Source organism: Antedon bifida, chromosome 4 (assembly GCF_963402885.1).
Source record: "Antedon bifida chromosome 4, ecAntBifi1.1, whole genome shotgun sequence".
Classification (NCBI taxonomy): domain Eukaryota; kingdom Metazoa; phylum Echinodermata; class Crinoidea; order Comatulida; family Antedonidae; genus Antedon; species Antedon bifida.
In genome coordinates this window covers 3,518,155-3,545,125 of record NC_136229.1, presented here as the reverse complement: position 1 = coordinate 3,545,125, position 26,971 = coordinate 3,518,155, and the positions used below count along the sequence as shown (strand labels likewise).

At 33.4% G+C, this 26,971-nt stretch overlaps 3 protein-coding genes and 1 long non-coding RNA gene across 6 annotated transcripts; 2 read left to right on the top strand and 2 right to left on the bottom strand.

Annotated features, from left to right (window-relative positions):
* Positions 1–236: 236 nt before the first annotated feature.
* On the bottom strand, positions 237–11,744 carry LOC144841378 (cyclin-dependent-like kinase 5). 2 transcript variants are annotated; one of them, XM_078697698.1, is made up of 7 exons: positions 11,627–11,743; positions 11,138–11,226; positions 10,497–10,778; positions 9,879–10,050; positions 8,672–8,802; positions 8,105–8,185; positions 237–748 (listed from the first exon to the last, which is right to left on the bottom strand). In XM_078697698.1, the coding sequence occupies exons 1-7, from the start codon at positions 11,661–11,663 to the stop codon at positions 653–655; spliced, it is 888 nt and encodes a 295-aa protein (XP_078553824.1). In that variant the 5' UTR covers positions 11,664–11,743; the 3' UTR covers positions 237–652. The 2 variants fall into 2 exon arrangements, with proteins under 2 accessions (XP_078553824.1, XP_078553823.1); XM_078697697.1 differs by lacking the exon at positions 237–748 and adding an exon at positions 893–1,012 and having other exon boundaries at positions 11,627–11,744.
* LOC144841379 (uncharacterized) lies at positions 2,670–7,695 on the top strand. The gene is made up of 3 exons (XR_013612021.1): positions 2,670–2,883; positions 2,927–3,081; positions 5,503–7,695. It is a non-coding gene; the product is annotated as an uncharacterized LOC144841379 (long non-coding RNA).
* Positions 11,745–12,288: 544 nt separating the features above from the next.
* LOC144840744 (protein disulfide-isomerase A4-like) lies at positions 12,289–18,805 on the top strand. Its single transcript, XM_078696737.1, has 11 exons — positions 12,289–12,446; positions 12,863–13,013; positions 13,412–13,617; positions 14,068–14,206; positions 14,862–15,067; positions 15,445–15,603; positions 16,171–16,319; positions 16,687–16,843; positions 16,936–17,172; positions 17,596–18,576; positions 18,757–18,805. Exons 1-10 carry the CDS (start codon positions 12,347–12,349, stop codon positions 18,015–18,017), a joined length of 1,926 nt encoding a protein of 641 aa, XP_078552863.1. The 5' UTR covers positions 12,289–12,346; the 3' UTR covers positions 18,018–18,576; positions 18,757–18,805.
* Positions 18,806–18,932: 127 nt separating this feature from the next.
* Positions 18,933–26,760, bottom strand: LOC144840745 (ras-related protein M-Ras-like). Of its 2 annotated transcripts, XR_013611950.1 has the most exons (6): positions 26,576–26,760; positions 25,274–25,560; positions 24,296–24,449; positions 21,317–21,416; positions 20,512–21,201; positions 18,933–20,370 (listed from the first exon to the last, which is right to left on the bottom strand). XR_013611950.1 is itself a non-coding variant. In XM_078696738.1 (5 exons), the coding sequence occupies exons 2-5, from the start codon at positions 25,458–25,460 to the stop codon at positions 21,055–21,057; spliced, it is 588 nt and encodes a 195-aa protein (XP_078552864.1). In that variant the 5' UTR covers positions 25,461–25,560; positions 26,576–26,760; the 3' UTR covers positions 18,933–21,054. The 2 variants fall into 2 exon arrangements, 1 of the variants encoding a protein (XP_078552864.1); XM_078696738.1 differs by having other exon boundaries at positions 18,933–21,201.
* Positions 26,761–26,971: the final 211 nt, after the last annotated feature.

Here is a 26,971-nt window from a genome sequence, read left to right as displayed (position 1 = left end):
CATATTGGCTGTTATAGAATGTAACCAAAGATTGCAGCCTTGTGAAATAGATATTCTGATTGCTCTAGAAATATACAGCGTAACGAAACAACTGCGCATGCCTAAAAACAAAATGCCATAGCTTGTGAGTTGTGTAAAGGTGCTGTTTCACGTGTATCAAAATGTTTAAATTAGGCCTATACCAAATGCAATAGTACAATTAACACATCATTGTTTTATAAATAATGCATCGGTAAAAAGAAATAAATACATAATGATTCAGTCATTAAAATCTGTTTTACTTGATCCCTGTTTTGTATTATTTGCTTTGCTAAACAAATCGGTAAGTTTATATTGTACAAATCCGGTTGGCATCCGTCACTGGTCCTGATTTTCCATACTTTAGAAGATCTAGATCGTTGCAACGTTCCAGAACGAGCGAAAACATCACAGAAGATTTTTAAAATAGGTCTATAATATAAAGATCAAGGCTTATCGCCAATCCTCTTTCGAAATACCATTGATGGCACTGGCAAGAGATTGGACAACATGACAGAGTGTTGTGACGTCGCTAAAGTGTTCTTGGATCGACATCATGATTTTACCACGTCTCTCAAGACATCAATATACACCAACCGTAACCATTAAAACGGCAACGCAGAAGAGATCCGTCTCAGGCTTTAATGGCAGGACTGACGTCGGCAAAGTAGGAGTGCTGGAGACCGTCTTCTGCAGACATCCGTAAAGACGGGTTGCAGATTAGAAGATGCTATCAGAAGTAAAAAGTATTTCGTTAATGAGGTCGTTAAGGAGGAAGCAAACCACGTGACAAAAGATATTATAGATTTAAGATTAATCGTAATTAATACAAAGTTCTCTAAAGCGTCCCCATGTTCCTCGAAAGGTTAAAACTTAATGCCTTGTTACGTCATGTTAATTCATTCATTGTGTTTGGCGGATTTTTGTACAGAACCAATAGGGAGGTCATGTTCGCCACGAACCGAACCCTATTCTGTTTTGTGCATTTGTTATTCTGTGGAACAAGGTTAAAATATTGTCTAAACATATTTTTTGATAGAGACATCAACACCATATTTTACAATATACTGGATATAAATATAAAATGAGTGACGTAATTTGAATTAACTTTTCATGATATATAAGTCTTCAATAAAATATTTAAATAACGTGAAAAGTACTGAATGTTTAATCAAATAAAATTAGAATATCAAAACAAATGCGTCAAGTAAAATGTGCAAATTTGGTTTAATTTAAGAAATCCACAGCCTTTAGGCAAATCGTAGTTCACCATTACTGGAAGAGTATTATGATGTTGCCATAAAGGTCAATGGCGGAAAGTGCCAAACCCACAGAAATGTCAAACTATCAGATGTATTGGTTACTAATAAGATAAAGAGGCGTAAGTTTTAATATAAAACTATTATAATAATTAACTTATGGTTACGTACTCCGGGGTGGATGACGTGCCGTACGTGACATGCAAGTAAAGTAGTCTACTATTAATACGCGATGACCTAATATATATAAAACCATGATAATAGATGAAAGGTATATTGGCTTTAAACGCTTAAAGTGAGCGGGATGCGATATTTCTTTCCGTATATAAGTTGGGGACCCCTCATGAAACGTCACAAAATAAACATGAATATTCATTATTCATATCCATAAGGTAAGAATTGATCTAACAACAATTCACTAATGCAACCGCTTTCTGTCGAGCCGTCTGTTTAGTCGAATGGCTTAGACTATGGACTTTTTATGTCGATGTATGGGGTTCGAATCCCATGGGAAACTTCTTTTTACTTTATAGTGAGAGATTATTTAGAGGGTTAGGTTTAATTATATTTGGGGAGTAGTTCGGCTATCTATCACATAAGGGGTCCCTAACTTAAGTACGAAAAAAAATCGCGAGCAGGATACTATAATACTATAATGCACCGTTTGTGCACATGCTTTCAAATTGTGCGGTGAATTTAAATCATAGTATACACGCAAGTATTCATCCGTTTTCACTAGTGTTGCGGAAGTCTTTTCCGTTTGGTTCAGCCATGCATGCAGATGTACCATGGACAACAGCAAAATTGATGAATAGCAACTAATTAACGAAATTTGTATAGGGTAGGCCATAGGTCAAACAATCGTAGTAGCTATTGAAAAAGGAGCATATAGACGGTAAATTCCGTAAATTAAACTTCCAATTTCGTTTGGAATCGAATCAAAATTCAGGTTTCAAGACCAGGAGGCATACACGTCTAGGGCAGCTTTAGGCCCATTCATGCTTACTTCGCTGGGTAATAAGTCAGTAACCTAACCACCAATGAGTTACCGACAATTGGACCATGAAACTAACTGATCCGGGTAAAAAAATCTCAAATAACCGTGATTTTATAAAATAGCAAGGTTAAAAAATGCATGTACTTAATGAGTTTAAAACTTTCCACCATGTCTCGCTACTTAACAGTGGCTCAATGGTCCTTTGTATAATGAAGTACCTGGAAATATGTCTGTGCATTCATAATAACAATGACGTCACTCAAGTAAAGTATTTGTTTACAAGTCCGGGAATTTTCCATCAGACAAATTGGCAAAAGCTGGTATTTCGAGGATATGTTTCTATTGTAATTCGTCCAACCATGCATGTCAGCATACAAATACATCGTACAGTTTTTGAATCATTTCAATTGAAAGCTCCGTGGTAGTGAGGAAGTAGAAGAAAGCTAAAAGTGTTATAACCAATTTGCAGACGTTTTGTTGACAGATTCAACAGCCCAACGACATACACGTACTATACACACGAGTGTCAATAGTGTTCATTGGTTAACCGGTACAAGAAGACATTTTACAGGTGTCACTAGCGTACTTTCATTCATACGTTAAACCTGTGTTGGTACTACTGTAGTACTACTAGACATTTGAACAGTATCAGAAACACTACTGCTAGAATAGTTCATCTTTGCGACGTCACAACAGAGCATCAGCATGTCATCCCACGGACTGTACATGGTGGTTACCAGGCTTTCTCCAGAGGATCAAGCAAGATTTTTTGACCAGCATTCGTTTTGTTGGCTTTATGCATTTGAGGTAACATTTAAAGTTAAAACACTTCTTTAATTCTTGTCTTTGTGGGCTCATTCTATTTCTAAAACACTATTTTCTTCAGTTCTTTCAAACGTTTTCCATATTTCGACAATTTCCACAACTTGATTTTACTTCTTGTTGGCTATATGCACTTGAAATAACATTTAAAGTTAAAACACTTCTTTAATTCTTGTCTTTGTGGGCTCATTCTATTTCTAAAACACTATTTTCTTCAGTTCTTTTAAACGTTTTCCATATTTCGACAATTTCCACAACTTGATTTTACTTCTTGTTGGCTTTATGCACTTGAAGTAATATTTAAAGTAAAACACTTCTTTAATTCTTGTCTTTTATGGACTCATTTTATTTCTAAAACACTATTTTCTTCAGTTCTTTCAAACGTTTTCCATATTTCGACAATTTCCACAAATTGATTTTACTTCTTGTTGGCTTTATGCACTTGAAGTAACATTTAAAGTTAAAACACTTCTTTAATTCTTGTCTTTGTGGGCTCATTCTATTTCTAAAACACTATTTTCTTCAGTTCTTTCAAACGTTTTCCATATTTCGACAATTTCCACAACTTGATTTTACTTCTTGTTGGCTTTATGCACTTGAAGTAACATTTAAAGTTAAAACACTTCTTTAATTCTTGTCTTTGTGGGCTCATTCTATTTCTAAAACACTATTTTCTTCAGTTCTTCTAAAAGTTTTCCTTATTTCGACAATTTCCTCAACTTGATTCTATTTCTATGGTGTTGGTTGTGATGTGTCTGTTTGGACTCATGTTGCACATTCTTCCGATCACGTTTATCAATGTTACACACTCACCAAATCACGTCACAGTATTTAATGTTTCATCCACTTTTACTGCGGAAAACCATTGTGATTGTCAAGTATCTTTTATTTTTTTCTTCCAACGATGCTATTCTTTCTTTCTTTCTTCCAAGATTGTTGTGCAAAGCATTTCTCAAAATCTTGAAAACCGACAATTTTGTAACTTTGGAAGCATTAAAGACTTTGACCTGAACTTGTTCGATCTTTTGGATGACGTCAGATTTACGTAGCGTAACTTGCGCGCGATTTTATGAAATTCTATAATTACTCATAAACTAAAATCCAAAAGACAGTTTTTGTTCTTGAGTAATGGAAAAAAGAATATGCATACCATTAGTAAGCATAACAATGTTTTAAAAAGAACCTATTGTTATCTCTTTGAGCAGCATACTGTAACCACTGATACTAATTATGGCAATGAATTCGTGGAAAAAACTCTATTGTCCACAGATTATTAGAATGACCTTTCACACTATTATGGTCAAGGTTTTCTTTCCTATACAGTACTGTATAAGAATAAGTTTTTGCCGGATTTATGTTTTAATTGTACCATGATGGTTCCAACATGACCTTTAAAAAAAATGTTATTCCTTTTTTAAAACATTTATTCATTTTTTTTAAAACATTTATTCTAAAAAAACCTATTTGAAAATTCAATTTTAAAGATTGTTTTACTTTTTCGATCCTAAGTAAGAATCATTCTTGCAATAAAAGCTGACTACACAGTCACAGGACGACATAGTAAAGAAAATTGAACTGAAATGTCTTCCTCAATGTTGTTACTAAGCAGTAATTCACTTTCTACTATCATTTCTCACATCACGTTGTTGAAGTCAAGCTGTGCTCATTTGTGTCACTTGTTTCATCGTACATATGAATGGCAGTCAGGGTTTGCGATGAATCTTCTTAAAAACTATTTATGATTATAGGTACCTTGATGATTGGCATGACCTTTGAACTTCTCATCAATGGGATTAGCCTACTGGTGAATCGACGATGTTCTCGTTACCTTCAAAGCTAACCTCTTCTCTGGAGCTACAAGTACAGTATGTCTATTGAGTAGTACACTGATTCCATGATGTAATGGGCCTAGAATGCCATCAAGGGAGCGTACCCGATTACTTTTAAAGCTTTACTGAATCCCAATGGATTTATAAATAGAATATTTACAAGGACCAAATGTTTATTACACAACTATATTACTACTTTTTTTTAGTACAATGCATTCTCTCACTTCCATGCAGTAAAAACATCAACATTTGAAAATAATCCTACTACACATGTTCCACAAAGATGAACAACTTTTAATCTTTTTTATTTCATACACATCCAACAGAAAGTAACTTGCCAATTACAGGATGGATAAAATATAATTGATTGTGCTTTAATATTAAAGGAAATCTCATTTGAGGCTGAGGGAGTGGTGTAGAAAGGGTTGGGAATTGCAAACCCAGGCCCTATGTAAATATTGGGATTGGGAGGCAAGATTATTATTATTAACTACCAAAGTTACAACTACACTACATTAATTATTGATCATACAGTATTTGCTATAATACAATAACAATGCATATCTTCCATTTTTAGGCCTTGAAAGACTACATTGAACTGAAATGGAAAGGACTGCAGGTAGAGTCGGTGTCCGATGATGAGTTTGAAGTCATTGAAATATTTAAAGGAGAAAATAAAAAGATAATAACAGAACTAACAATCGAAGAGGCAGAGAAGCTACGCCAGAAATGGATTCATGTTGGGTATGGAAAATCGGTCGGAGTCGGAGGTTAAAACTGAAATGCAGTCAGAAATCAAACTGCTACTACTGCAGTAAATTGCAGTAAATCATTTGTTAGTTTGAATCTTGTTGATATGATTTGTATAAAGTGTATATATGTATTGTGTTCATATTTGTATCTGATGCCAAATAATAGTATGCCACTTTCACAGGAGAGAGCTGTGCATGGTATTAAATTGTGGAAGGTTGGGCCTAGGCATTGTTAAAGCCCGTCTACTAGGTCAATACACTATATAATTGATAGCAGAAAAGGGCAACGAATTGGAACAGTCTTTGTGAAATCACCTGTATCATATATAATTGCATACACAAAAGATTTGTATGGAAATCAATGAGATGTGTCTCCTGGAAAAAAAGATTAAAATCATTCAAAGATGTATTGCAACCACGCAATACTTCTAAAAACTGAATGTTGATAACTCAAAATGCAGACATACATTTTGTTAACACTTACAAAACAATTTTCTAAATTGTCAAATTCATGATAACAAGTTGTCTGTGCTTTTATTAAATACACCTGGACAATTCAGATCTCCCTAATTCTGTGTACAGTATGCAAAACAGGAAATAACACATGTGTAGAGAAAGGCTAAATTTAGTATGGTAGGAGGTTCTTGTATGAATTTGGGGGTACAAGTCACAGACTTTAGCAATATGTACTATATTCTATTTAAGTAGTAATGTCTATATTTAAATTATGTAGAGCAGAATATAACTTTTGTATTGTAGTGCAGTTAATATTAAATAGCTGTAGTGTACTATTATTTTCTATAACAATATTATTTCATGGCTTCCGTCAATCTTTAATGCTTTTAATAAATGCAGTACATTTATAGTTTTAAAGAGATAACTAGATTTGAACTCGTCACTTTGACGAGTTCGGGTTATCCGCGGAAATGCAACATGCACATACGTTAAACTATTATGAACGTCGACAATTATTATGCCATCCTATGACATGCTTCCAGAAAACTGAGGAGCTATAATAGATTCAAAATTGGCATTATTTTGACAATATTTCTAACTTTTTCAACTAAAACGCGCGCAAATGGTATAAATCAACGTGTTCGTATGACGTCATTTTAATTTGAAATGATGTCAATCTTTTTTAAAATGACTAGAAAAGGCTGGAAAATCATAATTCAAGAAAAAAAAACATGATTTTCATGCTCTGTGCGCACCATACGCGTAAATTTTTTCGCGCGTGCGGGAATTTTTGACATGCTTAAAATTTTATGATCAGCGTAGAAAGTTGATTAGAAATTAATTTTGCGCATTTTGAAATTTTAAATGCGCGTGCGCGCGTAACTTTTTGTGAAACATGCCATTTTTAATCCATAGAAAGTTTGCCCTTGATATGACTTAAATTTTCACCAAGTGTCAATACAAAATGACTTTTGGTTTATAATCTATGATCAATCATTGAAATTCATAAAATCGCGCGTAACTTACGCTGCGCGACTCTAACGTCATATAACGAAATTTCTTGCACATCTACAGCTACAGGTCACTCTTATGACAAAGTTATACAATCTTATGTTGACCAGAATTAGAGATATGCTGCCAACAAAATTCCGGGAAAGAAAGAAGAATAACATAGAAGAAAAAAAAAAAGATCGTGACAATAACAAGGGGTTATCCGCCAAGTGCGGATAACCAATAATTGCACTGTGTAAAAAGGAAAGCGGAATCCAATGCAACAAAATATTCTTTATGATCTCACCAAGTTCAAATCTTTTACAGTATTGGATTTTTATTTTTTGTTGTGTAAATCATTCGGTTTTCATGATATACAAATAAATCATTCAAGGTTTTCACATAGGTAACCTGAAGCTATACATTTGAATTACAAAAAAATGAACAGAATTGTGTTTAGTGACAAAGAATACACCTGTACAATAGGATGTAACCTCCCACTCGTTATATCGCACAAAATAAATCATGTAAAGAAATTTCAATAAACTAAATTCTATGCAAAACTTGAAAAATCTGTTTTTCTTATTTTCAAATATCATGAACGGCGGAAATAAGACAAATTCAAAATGTCATGGTCAACATTTCTGATCCAAAACTCTTGTCTACGCTATCAAACAAGTTTGACAAAAAAAGTGATGATGTGCCCAAATATGGTTGTGATATGAAATCATGGGAACATCAGATTTTTTTGTCACATAAAGTTTAATAGTGTAGACAGAGCTTTACACTATATATGTATACAACTAACTACTTAAAACCTTACCTGCAGTATTTCTACAGGTCTCATTTATCCCTTAACAAAAAAGCCCTGAAATATTATCTTAACACGCAGGTTTTTCAATCATTCCTAACTTTATTTCTGTCTGTTGTCTATTTATTAAGCGATGAAATAAAATGGGACACAAAAAACAAAGGACTTACTTGCAGAAGGTCACGACCTTTTGAGCTGATGTTGGGAACAATACTTGACAGTGACATTGACATTGGATATATTGGAAAGGGCTGAAAATACAACAAAACAAATATATAATGCATTTGTTTCACTGTGAAATGCATACTAGTTTGTTAACCTTTAAGCGCTAAGCTACAGGTTACGTTTCTGAATGAATGCGCTGCTTGCACAGCATTTATTGTCAAATATATAAAAATATTTTAAACTTGTTGTTTGATACAAAGACAAAGTTCTTAAGATTAAATATAACACACAAAGTATAAAAAACATGATAATCTGGTCACATGGTTTTTCATTATGTTGAATTTGAAATGAAGTTTTATGTTGCAAATACTGTATTATTAAATGCATTTGTAAAGTACAACAATAATGCATAATCTTGCTCATTAGGCTCTGTCTACACTATCAAATTTTATGTGACAAAAAAAATGTGATGTGCTCATATATAGAGATGATGATGCCATATCGCTACCATATTTGGGCATATCACCACCACATTTGGGCACTAGTTTGATAGTGTAGACAGAGCTTTATACCTTGTAATCTGGATGTTTAGAAACTCCTGGCCATGTATCTTCTGTAGGTGTTCCAAGAAGTTTAAATATACGTTTCAGTTGATCCTCAACATCATTCCCCGGAAATAGAGGTCGTCCTGCATTACCCATCTCTATAATGATTAAACCAATGCACAGTAAATAAGACCATTTTTTCGAATTTCTTCAACTTATATACAATATATTAAACATTTTAAATAGTAGAGATTCTGATGGTAATCTATATTTAAAAAATAAAAATGTTCATATGAATATCAAAATTTAAAAGAATATAGAAAGAGGGCACTGTTCATATTTGAAATAACTACTGTACAGTACTTTATTCATTTTACTTTAAAAGTACACAGTTTATTAGTTAAAATAACTATAGCAAGGCATTTAATGAATAGGCAAACTGCCTTAAAATGTGACATGTTTCGAGAAACTATTCTCATCATCAGAAGAACAGAAAACAACGCCTAGAGTACTAATAGGACAGGTTTTATGTAAATAAGGGAGTAATTAGCATGATAAAACAACAAGAAACATTTGCAACAAACAATCATATGGCAAGCATGACGCCTGAAGTTATAGCTATAGTTATTTTAACTCATAAGTTCGGTGGAATCATTCATGATTTATCTAACACAGTTTATTGTTGTTGAAAGTGTATTCTGTAATTTCTAACTTAGGCCTACTATAAATGAATTGCATTAATGTATTCTGTATGACTATGGAGTAAATTCAGTGATAGTACTGTGACCTAATTTAGAGTTCACTTTAGAAAAAGGTTACGTAAGCTACTGAAGCAAGTTATTTATAATAGCACAAGCATGATGTTTGTTACGAATAACATTCAGATATTTTATGATACCTTAGGTTTTTTTTGTGGAAGATGCTATTGTTAATTTCCTGGGGAAATTTGTTCTCTTTTTATTTTGTATGTTTTGTACTATCCGAAATAAAGGAAATGAATGAATGAATATACACTATACTGTAGCTATAAGGCTCTGTCTACACTATCAAAATAGTTTGACAAAAAAAAGTGTGATGTGCCCAAATATGGTAGTGATATGACATCATCATGCCCATATATGTGCACATCACATTTTTTTTGTCACATAAAGTTTGATAGTGCAGACAGAGCTAAAATAGAATCCATCGAATCTGTGCAATTATCTTTTTAAAAAATTATACAAATTTCTACAACCTGCGAATATACATCCTGCGGACCACATATCAATTGAAGTTGTGTAAACTTTAGCACCAAAAAGAACATCAGGAGGACGGTACCAGAGGGTGACAACTTCAGCTGAGTAGCACCTGACAGGTATACCAAAAGCACGGGCAAGACCAAAATCAGCAAGCTTTAGATCTCCATTCTGAAAAAAATTATTTGAACCACCTGTACTGTAGCACTCTAGTATGTACTTCTAAACACTGTGACTGGTTTAAAAGAAATACTGTATCTGAAAATTAGGTATCTTCAATTTCAAACAATATTTTTAACTTTCTTAAAATTAATTTAATTTATACAGTATTAGAAAAGACAAACACTTTTTGTTTTTGTACCATCATTAATTGATCGATTTTGTGTTTTGCTGATACTAGTGCTTTGTGGATTCCAAATATTTATTGTGCACACAGGAACTCTGTTCCTTCTTAGTATGCCCTCCTTTTCTCCTATCAGGACCTCACTCAAGCTATTTTATATTTAATTGTGTTTATATTTAATGTTTTTGCTGTATTCTCTGGAGGAAATAAATATAATAAAAAAAACAAAAAAAACAATATAAATGATATTTAAACATTATCGTAATATATTTACCGTATTAATAAGTAGATTCTGTGGCTTGAGGTCACGATGCAAGACGTTGTTGCTATGGCAAAATGCTAAACCCCGTAGCAACTGATACATGAATGCTTTGACTACATCCTGGTCTATTTCCCCATTGCATGCATCAAAGTACTTCTTCAAGTCTTGATCGCAATATTCAAACACTAAAGTCAACCGCTTCTCGCTGTGTAGTACATCATGAAGACGGACAATATTCTTGTGCTTTAGTTCCTTTAACAGGCAGATTTCCCTTAATGCTGAGCTTGGTACGCCCTAATGACAAAAACACAGTTAAGCTCTGTCTACGCTATCAAACTTTATGTGACAAAAAAATTATGTGCCCATATATGAACATGATGATGTCATACCACTAACATATTTGGGTATATCACTACCATATTTGGACATAGCACACTAGTTTGATAGTGTAGACAAAGCTTTATTTATTATTTTTTTAATCGGCACCGTTGACCATTTGGTCTAATGTAAAGTTTTTTATCTGTCTTATTCTTAGGCCCTACGCTGTGCTGATATAGACAACAGAATGGTCAAAACCTAAGTACCGATAGTCTATACACCACATGCACATCTGCCGATTGCGGTTGCCTCATTCTATAACTGGCCATACATACCTCATCATCGTCATCAAGACGTACTCTCTTTAGAGCTACGATTTCCTGCGTATCTTTGTTCTTTGCTTTAAATACTGTTCCATAAGTTCCTATTAAAATCAAATCAAATAATATTAAAGGTTGCACACTTTCACAACAAAGAAACAGAATTTTGGTCCAAAAAAAATTGTAAATTAAAAAAAAAATGAATTTCGGTTAGAAAATTATTTTTCAAAAATGTAAAGTATTAATATCTAGGCCTAAGCCTTATGCATGTTTAAAAGCATACACAATTCCCATTTTAAAAAATCTCTAGGCCTAGCTTATATATGGAGTGGTACTTCCGTCCTGGTCGCGGACCGCTTTTTTTGATCGCTGACCCTGCCTTTGTTAGGCCTAGAGTTTAGTTTTACTTATTTAGGCCTACCGATGGGATTCATTCATTCTTGAATGATCGGTAAGTAAGCCCATTTTCAACTTTAACTTAATAGATATTCAATTTATACATACCTTCCCCAATTTTCTCAAGTTTTTCATATTTTTGCATTTTTATATACCGTCAAAAACAACAAAACAAAATGTTATACAATAATAATTAAATTTGAATCCAGCCGTTAGGAAAACAAATCCACTGCGTGTTATTGCATCATCCACCACACACGGCCTGGAAATGCTAGACCAATCGTGTACCTATTGACAATAATATTTTTATTTAAATAAATAATTTCCATTCTGTTGCTTACTTAAAATTATAAACCAGAATATAATAACAAATTATGAGCCAAATATATTTATTATCAACAATTATTATAGATTTATTGAATTTACATACACAATTTAAAAATCTATTTTGGAGATTATTTCTCTCACAATTTTGAAGCAGACGACGTATAGTTCCTAACACCGACATGGCAAAGTGTTATTGGTCTAAAGTATTTTGGACAGTATATCTATCCGCATAAACTTTTTCAATTTCGAATTGCAAACTTATTTTTAAAATATATCCACCGATTCCAGTTGATTATGTATTATATAAGTATTTTGCAACAATTGGTGCTACAATAGAAATAAACTTTGAAAGGAAATCACCATTTCTATAACTACTTTATGACAGGTTTGAAGACAAACTAAATTGATGAGTGAGTGGGTTTCACACACTGGGACAATAACACTGTCGTGTCACTAATTTGAAGGAGGCCCACGGAACCGGTGTGAGGTAGAAGCGTGAGGATGTTTTCGACTAAGTTCCTAACTTTTCTTATCTTTGGCTTGCTAATATTTGGTAGGCAACTCTGTAAAGCTGACGAGGATGCAGCTACGGATGCTCCAGGTATTTATAGCTATAATTTCAGTAGCTTAGCCTAGTAGTAGTAGGCCTAGCTATCCTAGACATGCAGCTCCCCTGCATGCATCATGATACACAGACTGAAGATGAATGGTATATAGGCTATAGATAGGTAGGACGGGTAGGTTAGGCCGAGGATGGACAGCATGCAACCGGTAACTTGATTCATTAATCTTTCACCGAGCACCGCCTGTATGTAGGTGCACCTGCCTACATAAACAACATACAAGAGGAGACCATCATGATTTAATTATTTATTAGTCCTGTAGTTTGAAGCAGACACTCTGGTTTGTGAAGATAAATAAATTTGAAACTGTTGTTAATGTTATCATATTGTATTTTTATTTATAACCAAGTAGTATTAAAACAATATTTAATATAGAATTTTTTTTGTTATTTAGCTGAAACCGAGACTGGAAATGAAGAGGAGGCTGAAGATAGTGGAGATCCTGTAGTGGAAGAGGAGGGTGATGTTATTGTTCTTACAAATGAGAACTTTGACTTTGTTGTTATGGACAAAGAAATAATTTTAGTAGAATTTTATGCCCCTTGGTAAGTGGACAAATTATGAAGTGGATCGAATAGTTCTATACCTATCTCTTGGGGTCCCACTAAACACCAGATGCCACACGTCCAACGCTATACATATTAATGGTACTGTACCACACACGCCTTTCCCTAGCTTTTGCATGTTATTGTTAGTACAGTACTCCATACTCAACTAAATAATCAACTCACTCTCATACATATAACTGAACTTAATAAGATTTGCCATCAACTTAAGCTGTTAAGTGGGTGTGTCTGACATGGTCTTCATTTTAATTGTGTTGAACTTATATACACAAAATACATTACAAACCTCTGGCAGTAAGAGAAGCTATTTATATTTATAACATTGTATATTTACAGTAGTACACAAAATGCTAATTTGTAAATGTATTCAATTTCAGGTGTGGACATTGTAAAAGATTAGAGCCTGAATATAAGAAAGCTGCAAAAACTTTGAAAGAGAATGATCCACCAGTAGCTCTTGCAAAGCTTGATGCAACTGCTCATGCTGACGCAGCAGGACGCTATGATGTATCGGGATACCCTACCCTTAAAATATTCCGCAATGGAAAGGCTTACGACTACAAAGGCCCTCGTGAAGAGGCTGGTAAGGAGTACCATTTTGGTATTTGTTTGTTATTTCTACTGGGTAACCTATTCAGTCAAAGTCTGGTCTCACAGAATGCCTAGTTATGATCAGTGGCCGTGTGTGTGCTAGTACACCAGGTTAACCCTCTACTCATCTTGAAAGATGTACTAGGTTCTTTAAAGTGTACATGAGCTAGATGTGTACACTGGACCTACGGTTTATAGTCCTTATGTGAGAAGACTTCATTCAGGCACTGTGTCGGCTTTTTCCAATAACTTTAGACCACTGGCCCGTAGTTAGACATCTGTAAAATGTATATAGACATAATCAATAACTATACATTTACCACAATTATTTAATTTAAAGTTGATTAGTGGATTATTTTGTAAATATTTGATAAACCAATCAGTAGAAACAAGACTGTTCCTGTTTAATTTTTAAAACACTTTTTATGATTTTATTTTTCAGGTATTGTGAGCTATATGAAGGAGCAAGCAGATCCTAGCTGGGCACCACCTCCAGAGGCAGTCATCACATTGACAGATGCCACATTTGATGAGGTCGTCAACAAAGAAGAGTTGATTCTTGTTGAATTCTATGCACCTTGGTATGTTTTGCTAAAGCTCTGTCTACACTATTAAACTTTATGCGACAAAAAAAAATGATGTTCCCATATATGAACATGATGATGTCATATCACTACCATATTTGGGCATATCACTACCATGTTTGGACACATCACACTTTTTTTGTCAATCTAGTTTGATAGTGTAGACAGAGCTTAATAAGACATTTCTCAAATAATATATTACACTGTGATTGTGAATCTATTCAACTTTATTAAAACAAGATCCAAAACTAAAATAGGAAGTATTCAGTTTCACAAATAAATAAAATACTGTAGCAACCTAGCGTGCACAGTCTCTTTTGTTGATGGGAGGAGGCTATTGGCAGTCAATAGCACATACACATTTTTTTTTTTTTTCATAATTGACATTTTTTTTAATGATGATGCACCTGTGCTGATAAGACAACAGAATTAAGGATTATGTGTCACCTTGTCAATAGAAAACAAAGCATTTAGATGTGTAGTTGACCTTGACGATAGGGTCAACTGTGCTGATAGCGACCATACTAATTATTCTCTATCATTGATAGAAAATACTATTGCATGGTTGACCAAACCTATAGAAACTTTAATTGCACACTAATCATAAAACAAGTCAAGTCCAAAATTTGATAATGATATTCCTTTACTTCAGGTGTGGTCACTGCAAAAAGCTAGCCCCAGAATATGAAGACGCAGCACAGCTATTGAAAACTTATGATCCCCCAATTCCACTAGCTAAAGTGGATGCTACTGAAGCAACAGAAAGCGCTGGTAGATTTGGAGTTACTGGCTACCCAACGCTTAAAATCTTCAGGAATGGAAAAGATTACGAATATAATGGACCACGAGATGGCCCAGGTTAGTTACTGTTATCAATATGTCGCCCTCTATTTTATTAGCCACTGATCCAGCATACAATGTCTATATAAAGTAGTCAGTCACAACACACCTAAATGTATCATTGCTGTTTTGAACATGCTGTTTAATATCGGTTCTATTGTATGATAACAATTCTATTCAATGGTGCTATTTAATCGTTCTATTAATGGCGGTTTTTTTTAATGAAAAATTAATAATTTATACTGGTCCAGCATAAGTCACAACACACCTGAATGTATCATTGCCTGTCCTATTTAACTCGCCAGTCAATCTTTCAACTCATGGAAATATTCTCCCTATTCAACTCATAAACATTCATTATTTGTATACTGATTAAACAATATTCCATTCTTCAGGAATAATCGATTATATGCAGAAACAATCCGGCGATAGTTCAAAGAACAAAGCAACATTGAAGGACATGAAGAAGTTCTTGGAGCACCAGAATGATGTCAGTATTGTTGGCTTTTTTAGTAGTGAAGAAGATGATCTATACAAGATGTACCTTGACACAGGTATGTAGTATAGTAATGTCAGTCACAAGGAGGCCCAGATGCTATACATACACATACAATGATTAAAGCTCTGTCTACACTATCAAACTAGTTTGACAAAAAGTGTGATGTGCCCAAATATGGTAGTGATATTCATAAGTTATGACATCATCATGTCCATATATTGGCACATCACATTTTGTTGTCACATAACGTTTGATAGTGTGGACAGAGCTTAAGACACAAGAAAAAAGAATATATGTATGTTGTTCTGTGTCTTTATTAATAGTAACGATAATCCTCACTTATGAGCTTTCACCAAGAATTGAGATGATATTTATATTAAATGGAGCTGTAACTTGGTGGTTAACATGCTTGCCTTCCAATCCCAAGGTCCAGGGTTCAATTCTGACCCAGTGCCAGGGATGTAACTCACAACTCTCTCAACTCCACTCCATAAGCCTCAAATGAGTTTAGTTTATAAGCATGATAAATTATAAAATAGTTTATCCATCCTGTAATTCGCGAGTTTGTGCTCGCTATTGATGCGTATAAAATCAAAAAAAAAAAAAATTGTTTTAATTTCAGGTAATAGTTTACGCGATGACTACCGCTTTGCCCACACATTTGATGCGACGGTCATAAGCCACTACAAAGCAAAACCTAGCTCCATTGTTGTCTTTGTACCAGAACGATTCCAAAGCAAGTATGAACCGAAGAGATATGTGTTCACACAGGTAAGAATGAATACTTTATACTGGCCACAAGAAAGTTACTTTCCTTTTATGCAGTTCGTGAACTATAAATGGTGCCCAAATATGGTAGTGATGTGCCCAAATATGGTAGTGATGTGCCCAAATATGGTAGTGATATGACATCATCATGTCCATATACCCTGTATGGGCACATCACATTTTTTTCTCACATAAAGTTTGATGGTGTAGACAGAGCTTTAGGCTGGCCTTAAATGCTTTCAGTTTTAAGATAGTTTCTGTTTTTTGGGGGTTTCCTAAATGAGTCTAAATACACCAGTTCACAATATATTGCATGGAGGTTTTTTTATGATCTTAAAATTAAAAAATTGAATTTTATCAACTGTCTTAGGCTGATGGAGACTCCGATGATCTTGAAGAATTCTATGAAAAACACCAATTGCCGTTGGTTGGGCAGATGACAAAGGCAAATCAAGAAAAGCGATATGCAGGCCGCCCTCTATTGGTTGCTTATTATTCTGTTGACTGGAGTTTTGAATACAGAGTTGGTAAGTGAAACTTTGGTGTGTAAACGTGTTTATGGAACTTGTATTCAAGTGTTTTCGAGTTTATACAATAAACATTAATTTACACATTCTAGCTACTGAGATCTGGCGTAAGAAGTTACTAGACGTTGCTAAGGACTACAAAGATTTGACCTTTGCCATCGCGGACGAGGAAGAGTTCAAAGATCAACTGAAAGAGCTTGAGCTGGACGACAGCGGTGAAGAAATAAGCATCGGTATCTGGGGAAATGACAAAAAGAAGTTTAGGATGGATCCAGAGGAGGATTTTGATGAAGAAGAGTTGAGAGAATTTATTGATGACTGGAAAAAAGGTAAATCAGTGTTTATTTACTTAATTTACAATAGATTGGTTGTGGCTACTACCATATGAATGGTCTCTTTAGACCTTGTCATACAGTTTATCATCAAAATGATTTTCTTAAGCCTGGTCTACACTAGCAAATTTGTGCAAACTTGTTTTCTGCAGTTGGAAAAAGTTTCTCAACTGGTCAACACTAGCAAACTTTACAAAACAAGGGTAGCTTAAAGCTCTATCTACACTATAAAACTATTTTGAAAAAAATTTGTGCACAAATATTGTGATATGACATCATCATGTCCATATATGGGCACATCATATTTTTTTATCACATATGGTTTGATTGTGTAGACAGACTTTTAAACAATAAATAAATTTATATTCTGTTAGTTTAGTTATCACTTGGTGACATTCCAAAATTCTATTCTCTGTACAGGTAAAGTTGATCCTGTTGTTAAATCACAGCCAACCCCAAAGAAGAACAACGGACCAGTTACGATTGTTACCGGAAAAACATTTGAAAAGATCGTTTTGGACAAATCTAAAGACGTCCTATTGGAATTGTATGCTCCTTGGTGCGGACATTGCAAAAAACTGGAACCGATCTTCAAGAAACTAGGCAAGAAATATAAGGATAACAAAAATATAGTTATAGCTAAGATGGATGCCACGGCCAATGATGTGCCATCTCTAAGTTACACCCATATGGGATTCCCAACACTTTATTTCGCAAAAGCTAATGATAAACAAAAGCCAGTTAAGTTTGAAACGGGCGAGCGTTCGTTGGAAAAGCTGGTAGAATTTATTGAATACCATGCTACAGTTGATTTGAAAAAGGGGGCAAAGACGGAGTTATAAGACACAAATTGTTCCCATCCAACATTTTTTTTTAGGTGTGTGAGAATTTTTTTTTTTTAACTAAATTTATTTCTTAACATTTTACATTTTTGTTGAAATTTCGTTATCACAGCAGTAAACAATTTTTTTAAAGGGCACCAACCAATTTTTAAATTACTTTAAATACGTACATGGTAAAAGTTAGTTTAAAATGAAAAATTGTTAGAAAAACAAACAAACAAGTTACCTTTATTTTACACTGATTAACATTCCTAATTTTTACTCGATTAGATCCAACTTTTTGTAGATGGTGGTGGGTTGTGTCCGATAGAATTATTTAAATTTTTGCCCTTTTCAAATATTTTTTAAAATTTTTTCAATCTTGCTTAGTTCAATATATACTATACTGAGATCCAGTATAATACATTTGGACAACTCAATGGACACTTTTAAATGGACAATATTATTTATTTTAAACTAATCTATGCAGTTAATATCATGAATATCTGTTCTACAGTACAGGTGTACCTCCAAATAAGGACCGTTGCTAGAATAATTTATATTAAAATATAAAACACAGGTGTACCTCCAAATTAGGACCAGTTGTTTATATTAGAATTACAAATAAGGACTATTGCCAGAATAATTTATATTAAAATATAAAACACAGGTGTACCTCCAAATTAGGACCAGTTGTTTATATTAGAATTACAAATAAGGACTATTGCCAGAATAATTTATATTAAAATATAAAACACAGGTGTACCTCCAAATAAGTGCCATTGCTAGAATAATTTAAATTAGCATATTTAATACAGGTGTACCAACAAATAAAGACCGTTGTACAAATCATTTTAACGTAATTTTCTTTACTTTGGTACCCAAACTAAGTATATAGAATCATGCAGTATTTGGGCACCTAAATTTGAGGAATTTCTGTAAATAGCAACTGGGCTTTAATTGGAGGTAGATCTTACACGGTCATATTGCCAAAGTTTGTGAACCGTCTTCAGGTATAAAATATTTGAATAATTTATGACCAGTTTACAGATAACAAAAAAGAGTCATTATTTCAGAGGCTGTTCAATACAATAAAACTCTTGTTATACAAAAAAAAACATTTTTTATTATATTTTTGTGTGAAAGAATACTGAGAATATATTAATTATTAATAATTCCATAATTAATTTACAGCACATCAGTGTCTATCCTGCCACATTTGAGATTGCAAATAATAATTTATTATAGCATGGAGATTTCTCCATGATTTAATAGCAAGACAGTATCTGATATAGGTACTGTACAGAAAAAATTACATAAACAAATTAAAACATTTTGTTTATACCATAATATATACATAAGGCAGCACAACCAAATAAGTATTACTTATTCATTGACCTTAAATTGACCCCATTCTTCAATCCAAAGGCTGATCACTAAACTAAATTTTGTCAAAAAAATTATTTGAGATTATCAGTGGCCTGTGATGCAGCAAAACAATTTATAAGTTGAATTGGTTAATCGTATGAAATAAGTGTCATAATGTCCAACTTTACCTCATTTAATATTCATTAACTTAAAAAAACCAGGCTTACAAACCAAAATATAGACTTTTGCTAACAAAATATATAACTTTTGTGTTACTATACAATTTAAAACTAAACTATTTTCTAATCTACATGTAATATACTTTGATAATCTTTTTAAAAATTTCGGATACCAATTGAATACCGGAAGAATTAAATATTAATTATCTTGTCAATATTGAATATCATAACGCACCTGATTTTATTCTTTAATTAGGCATCACATGTCATTTGGAATTAGCCCTATCTCATGGAAAAGTGATATCTAATGGTGATAATGAACGGCTCTAAGCACGTTCAGCTTTCTGTAAACATTTTGAGAATTTTTGGCCATGTGATGTTGTCGACTGATCGCGTTCGGAAATCAACTTGCTTTGCGTGCCACCTATAACTGTTCTAGTCCTTGTCTAAAGTTGGAACACTGCCTTTTTAATGGCCTAGCTTCCCGGCCTAGCATTCGTCAATGATTTACGATGGATAAATTGAATAAAAGTAGGTGTGTTATAAAACAAATAATTAATGTTTTGTATTTGTTGAATGGAGAGAATATTTAATTGACTGCTCTATTTTTCAACTCATGAAATATTCTCACCATTCAACTCATAAACATTATTTGTGTTGCAGTTTGTTTTGCCTACTTTGATGCCTTTAGTTGTCTGAACCTTTTGGTAGTAGTATTATATACAAGATATTATTCAGAAATCCACGTAGATCTACGAAGATGTAATGTTCATATCCTATTTTAAATTGCATCTATAGTATACATTTACACATTAGGTGCTTGTCAACTTGTTATGCAAACTTGTTAGTCGAGTCGAGTGGTTAAGGCAGGGGCGCTGCCGCAGACCATACAATCGGCACGGGTTCCAGTCACTCCTCGACCATTGTCCTGGTGGTAGAACAAGTCTTCTTGGATAAGGACTTAAAACTTACATTTACAAAGTACCTAATCTGTGTAACAGCACTTCTGACGGATAATGTTAACTCCATGATTAGTAGTCAACTGGTACTGGTTCAATTAACCGTCTTCATTGAGACATCTGGTAGACATCGATATAAAGTTTGGATTAATGCTACTTTTAAGTGTACACAATATTTTTTGAGAGTGACATACAAAAACCGTATTATTTATGGCACGGCACATGTGCAAAATGAGCCAAGTGCAATACAAAAGATTCTTTGCCTTTGTACCATTTTAAAAGCACGAGCATAAGGCAGACTAGGCTACAGTGGTGTAACAGCTATGAGCGCTCACTGGCAGAGCAGGCATTAAAATATGTCGAAAAAAATATGAAAAAAAAATAACGCCTCCAGCGTTAGAGAGCCACTTAGGGTTCCTAAACCAGGAGCCTCAGGCCTCTGCGTTACACCACTGCTAGGCTGGTGAATGAATTCAATTCCACTGTAGGCCAACACTATACACACAATCTCAATATTGTCTTAATGATGTATTTCTGAGAATGGCAGTAATGTCAAAGAACGTTGCAGTCGTGGAAACAACCAGTTGTTTTACTCGGTTTACCTTCCTCTGGGGAGCGGCGTATTACGCGTACCAATTCGTGAAATGCGGTATCAATGTTCTGAGGAGGATTCTTTGCACTTGTTTCGATGTACTGAAGCTGTGAAGGAAACACAATCATATTTAAAATGGATACCTATTGTATGGAATCTCTTTGCAAGCTGTGTAGTGGCAAAAATGTGTTGGTGCGGGAGGAAGAAATGTCTTGTACTTACTCCAAATTGCATCGCCACATTCTGGCCTTCTTCTTTAGTGACCTTGCGTTGATGAACAAGGTCTACTTTGTTAGCAACGAGAATCATAGGATAGCAGTCTCTACAATGACCAAACCAAATTGAAAACTAATTAAATAAGACAAATAATAAAGTCTGATTCTGTGAATAGGAGAATAACTACAGGCAATGATCAGCACAGTAAATATACAAAGCCTGCTGATATGAAGATGACTCCAACCAAAGTATCTGGGTGAAGTACTTTATTTATGGTAAAACACAGCATGGTTGCTTATCATAGCCTAGTAACCGTGTTATATTTAGAAAAGATTGTTATGCATAAATCAATTAACATTCTGTAAGCCTCTCCAATTAAAAGATGCCCAGGAAATGCAATGCAAAACAGAATTGATAGTAATTGGTTGTCATAGTGCATTCAAATTTAAAGATGTATTTTCCCCCAAAAAAAATGAAAAATGAAGATTAATAAAATCAGACTTTAAATAGGCCATTTTGCAGTTTTAATAAAGTTATTCACACTAAAAAAAAAACAAAAAAATAATAATTATTTCACTTATAAAAATATTATTTTGCTTTAAATTACATTTTTTTCAGGTAAATACATTTTTTTTCGATCTAGTTTTTGGTCAAAGTGAATAACTATTATGTGACATAAAATTGGCATATTCAACAAAAACATTTTTGGGGGACAGTTGAATTTATGTCATAAATTTTAATTTGATTTTACTGTAGTAGGCCTACTTTCTGTGATTTTTTATAACACTAACTTTTTTCCCATAGAGGAATTTAGTTAGGTCATCACTCAAGCTTGTATTGTACGCTAATTAAAATTGTCAGTGCATTTAGAGATGGTCCCTTAATAGATTTTCTCACTTGTTTTATGGATATTTTAATTTAAAGCTCTGTCTACACTATCATGTAATCATATTATGTGACAACAAAATGTGATGTGCCCATATATGGGCATGATGATGTCATATATTTGGGAATATCCCTACCATATTTGGGCACATCACACTTTTTTTTGTCAAACTAGTTTGATAGTGTAGACAGAGCTTTAAATTGTAATATTTTTTTATTAACAAAAATAATAACTGATAAACATTGTTATTATATACTGTATGTAATTATTAAAAATAATATTAATTTGTATTCTCAAAAAGATATATTTAATAAAGTCCTGATTCTCATTAATTCTACATTATCCTTTCCTAGAATTATTAACAGTTCTACTAGTTTAATTGACTTAATGGATTTACGGGCTGCTTCATTACAGTGCTTCTTCTTCGGCTTTTTAATTAGCCTCTGTGATTTATTTCTTGCTACTGATTACTATAGTCACCATTTTACTGTAATACTAAATGTCAAATATTGAATATGTATAATACAAAGAGTGATTTATTCTACTTTTAATCATTACCTTGTTAATAGTATACAAATAATGGAAAGTTTTATGAGTTGAATTGGTAGAATATTTCATGAGTTGTGTAAAAAAGCTGAACATGCAATAGGTGCGTACTATTGCACGCCATGTGACCCACATTCGTCCAATCAAATGACAGGAATTTATTAAGGTGTTCTATAATATACAAATAATGCATGTTAGTGGAATGGTACAAATAATGGCACGAGGTGAATGATGAAAGGTTTTTTTTTTCAATTTTTTTTTTCATAGTGCATACTATTGCATGCCATGTGACCAATAATCGTCCAATCAAATGACAGGAATTTATTTAGGCGTTATATAATACGCACTATTGAATATCAATTTTCCATATAGTAGAACTAATAAATTGCACACTCATATGCAATTATCCAATGAAAGGGCAAGGATACAGGTTTGATGGTTGATTCAAACGGTTGGATCTGACCTCAAGCTATAAATCATAATGGTAATATTTCAAATAATTATATTAATAAAATTTTACACTAAATATGATATTTAAGGGAGGTCGACATAGGGAAATCTAATTTACTTTTTGTAAAACGTTACATTATTCTTCTGCATTTACTGCAGTAACTACATTTTGACTCTAACCTGCAATTTAGCAAGTTTTTTTTTTACAATTATACCTGCCTTCTACTTTGAAACAAAATAAAATAATATTGCAGTAAAAATGCAGTTTACTGCAGTAGAATAATTTTGAAAAGAACCCAATGGCTCTATTTTTGCTTTATAAAAATATTTGTGATGATGACGGTTTACCTGATCAACAAACTTAAAATACGGAAATAACTCCTGCTCTAGTTTTATCTTTCTCAAAATTGCATATCATTTGAATTTATTTAGGTCAAATGTATTGAAGATCGCCAATAAGTGAACTAATCATCACATGCTATTATCTGTTGTTCAGATCACTTCAATGATTCAAAATGTAAAGACAAAGTCAGTTGTATAAATAAAGCCAATATTAAGTCAGGGGACGGATGAGGTCATAATGCCATAAAAAGATGGCTGCAGGTAGGATCTTCTAGCAGGCCTCGGGGCAGGCCTAGGCTTAACAAAATTTAAAAAAACTCAACCGATCTATTCTTATACTTCATTATGACAAAAAAGAAAATTGGTGTGCCAGAACAGCAACTTGATAACATGTATTAACTATTATTCAGATTTATTTGGTACTTGCGGGAATTCATGACAGGTACAAGCGATCACATAAAAATACAATGATATACAAAATATATATAAGTAAAAATAAAGATACACTATACAAAATAAACTACAAGGTGATTCAACAGTATTTGTCTTGAAAGCACATGGAAAAAGGGACAAATGAATTTAGACATCTGTTAATTCTACAGAGTGTTGTACCTAGTTTGGTTATTACACTCACTTCCCCTTCAACACTCCCCATTTCCCACTACCCTAACAATCCATAATCACTAGTTTAGATTTAGACCACTTCACACCTTTAATAAAAATATTAACATGGTTGATTAAGCATGAAACTATGTCATCACCTGTCTTTGACTCTGAGAATCTGATTGTGAAATCCAACAATATTCTCAAAGCTTGCTCGATCTGTGACTGAGTAAACGAGAAGAAAACCGCCACCGCTCCTCATATACTGCTCTCTCATTGCACTAAATTCTTCCTGTCCGGCAGTATCTAAAACTTTTGAAGGAAAATTTTAATTTAATTTTAATACTTTTCCAAGGGCGGATCCAGCATTATAGATTAGAGGGGGCTAAATATTTCATAAATGATAAAAAAACGATCTGTCAGGTTGCAGAAAAATCAAAATATTCAAAAAAACATGTTTAGCCCCGCCTAAATTCGCGCCTGCTGTCTTAGTAGGGTAGCCCATCATGATGGGAAAAAAAGCTCTTTTTAATGGAATGTCGAATTACTAATCATAAAATTAGCCAGTATGGTACAGGCCTTATCTTTTGAGGCGTGAGAGTGCAATATCACTCGCCTATCACACTTCTAAAATTCCCCCGAGGTTGGTAATTTTCTACCCACTAAGATACAAACAAACAAACAAGTACAATTTGTAGCACACATGTGAGTGAGTGAGTTACCAATTTACAAATTCATTGATGTTTAAAACAATTACATGTTGTTTTTTTTTTATTTTGTACATAATATAGTATTTTCAGTTTTTTTTTGAAAAAAACATGAAAAATAATAATTAAATCAGACTTTGAATAGGTTATTTCGTAGTTTTAAGAAAAAAAATGACAAAATAAATGGTAAATTCAACCAAAAAATTACTTTTTTGCTTTAAATTACAGTTTTTTTCAGGTAACATTTTTTTTTCGATCCAAATTTTGGTTAAACTATTATGTGACATTAAAATGGCATAGCCAACAAAAAAATTGCAAAAAAAAAATGTTTAGGGGGACAATATACCTTTAATTACAGGTTTTTTTTTTTTTATTTTGTACATATAAGTATTTTTACTTTTAGTTTTAAAACATAAACAATCAACTTACCATCCAACATGCACCACTCTCCATCCACTTCCTCATGCTGCATGTACGAATCCTCAATCGTTGGATCGTAATCTTCTACGAACATTTTCTGGAAGAACTGAATTGTAATTGCACTTTTACCGACACCACCGTCCCCGACGACAACCAGCTTATAAGTTGATAAATTACTACTTGAAATATCTGCCATTTCTGATGCGTTTAAATTGTTTTGATACCCGTCAGTAAGAAATACGCGTCAAAAACATATCAGAATTTGTCCCACAGCTGTAATAACACAATAAGCATGTCTGCAAGCAAATAATAATTATTGTAATTAACGACCTGTCATAATTATCTCAAGGTTAATTGCTTGAATTAAGTGTGCAGGCAATTAGTACCAAGGGATCATGTCTTCTGCAGTTACTGCAGAAACAAAATTATATTTTTAGAAAGCAAAATTACATTACATGATCCCTGTGAAATGTAAAGCTCTGTCTATTTTATTAAACTTTATGTGACAAAAAAATGTGATGTGCCCATATATGGACATGATTATGTCATATCACTACCATATTTGGGTGTTACATCACTACCATATTTGGGCACATCACACATATTTGTTCAAACTAGTTTGGTAGTATAGACAGAGCTTAAGATACATGTTTCTGACAATCTATCAATCAAATTTTAAAGATACACAGTATTCTTAATATAATGGCTTCATCCGGATATAACAGATCCGGATGAAGTATATAGGATTGGTCTGGATTTCCTGGATGCACTTGATCACATCCCTTCATAACCACAAGGTGGAAAAGGTATGAGGCGCTACAGGGAAGTAAAACATAATATTTAATAATGGATACAATTACTTTCTTTTAATAATTTATTGGTAAATAATTATGTTATGCAACATACAGTATTTTAATTATGTAATACAGCATAGGCTCGGAGGGTTGGGGAAGTGTGGGGAGGGGGGCCCGGGGGGGGGGGGGGGGCTAGGGGCGGTATACCCTCTCACTGAGTTAAGAGTTATGCGTCTGGCAAGCAAAAAAGTTAAACCCCACACCCCTTTTTTTCAACATCTTCCATCCTCCTATAAATGTTTGAGCCAGACTTTACTGCTGATCATCACCATGAAACTAATTCAAATACTACTAAAAACAGCCCTATTAATATTGATAATTAGGAATCAACCTGATTTTTAAATCAATAATTTTAGTATAGTACTGGCCAACGGTATTCGATCAGTTATACATTTTGTATACCTACTATTGATTGAAAATCAAGGAACTCTGTACTTCTACCTGTTGTGTGACTCACCTTAAATTTTGCGTCCTCTCGCAGGAAAAATCGAAGGCTTGGCTTTTTAATAAAGATGTGGCTATATTTCAAGTTTTAACCGATACTATACATCATCATCAAAATACTGTCATGCCACAGATTTATAACAGCAAATAACTGTTGATGATAAAGCAAGTAAAAATGCTAGCGCTCTGATCTGTGTTTATGTGTGCTTTATGATGAATAATAAAGGGAATAATAAATTATGCAACGAGAGGGCGCTGTTTAATAAATTATTAATTTCTCTCACGGGAACGTAATACAAATTATGATTTGATGTAATAATATTTTGATTTACAGCGGCCATTATCTTTTAAACATATTATTTTGTTATTGTCCCCTTGAAAAAAATATTTTTTTTAATGTTTTTGTTTT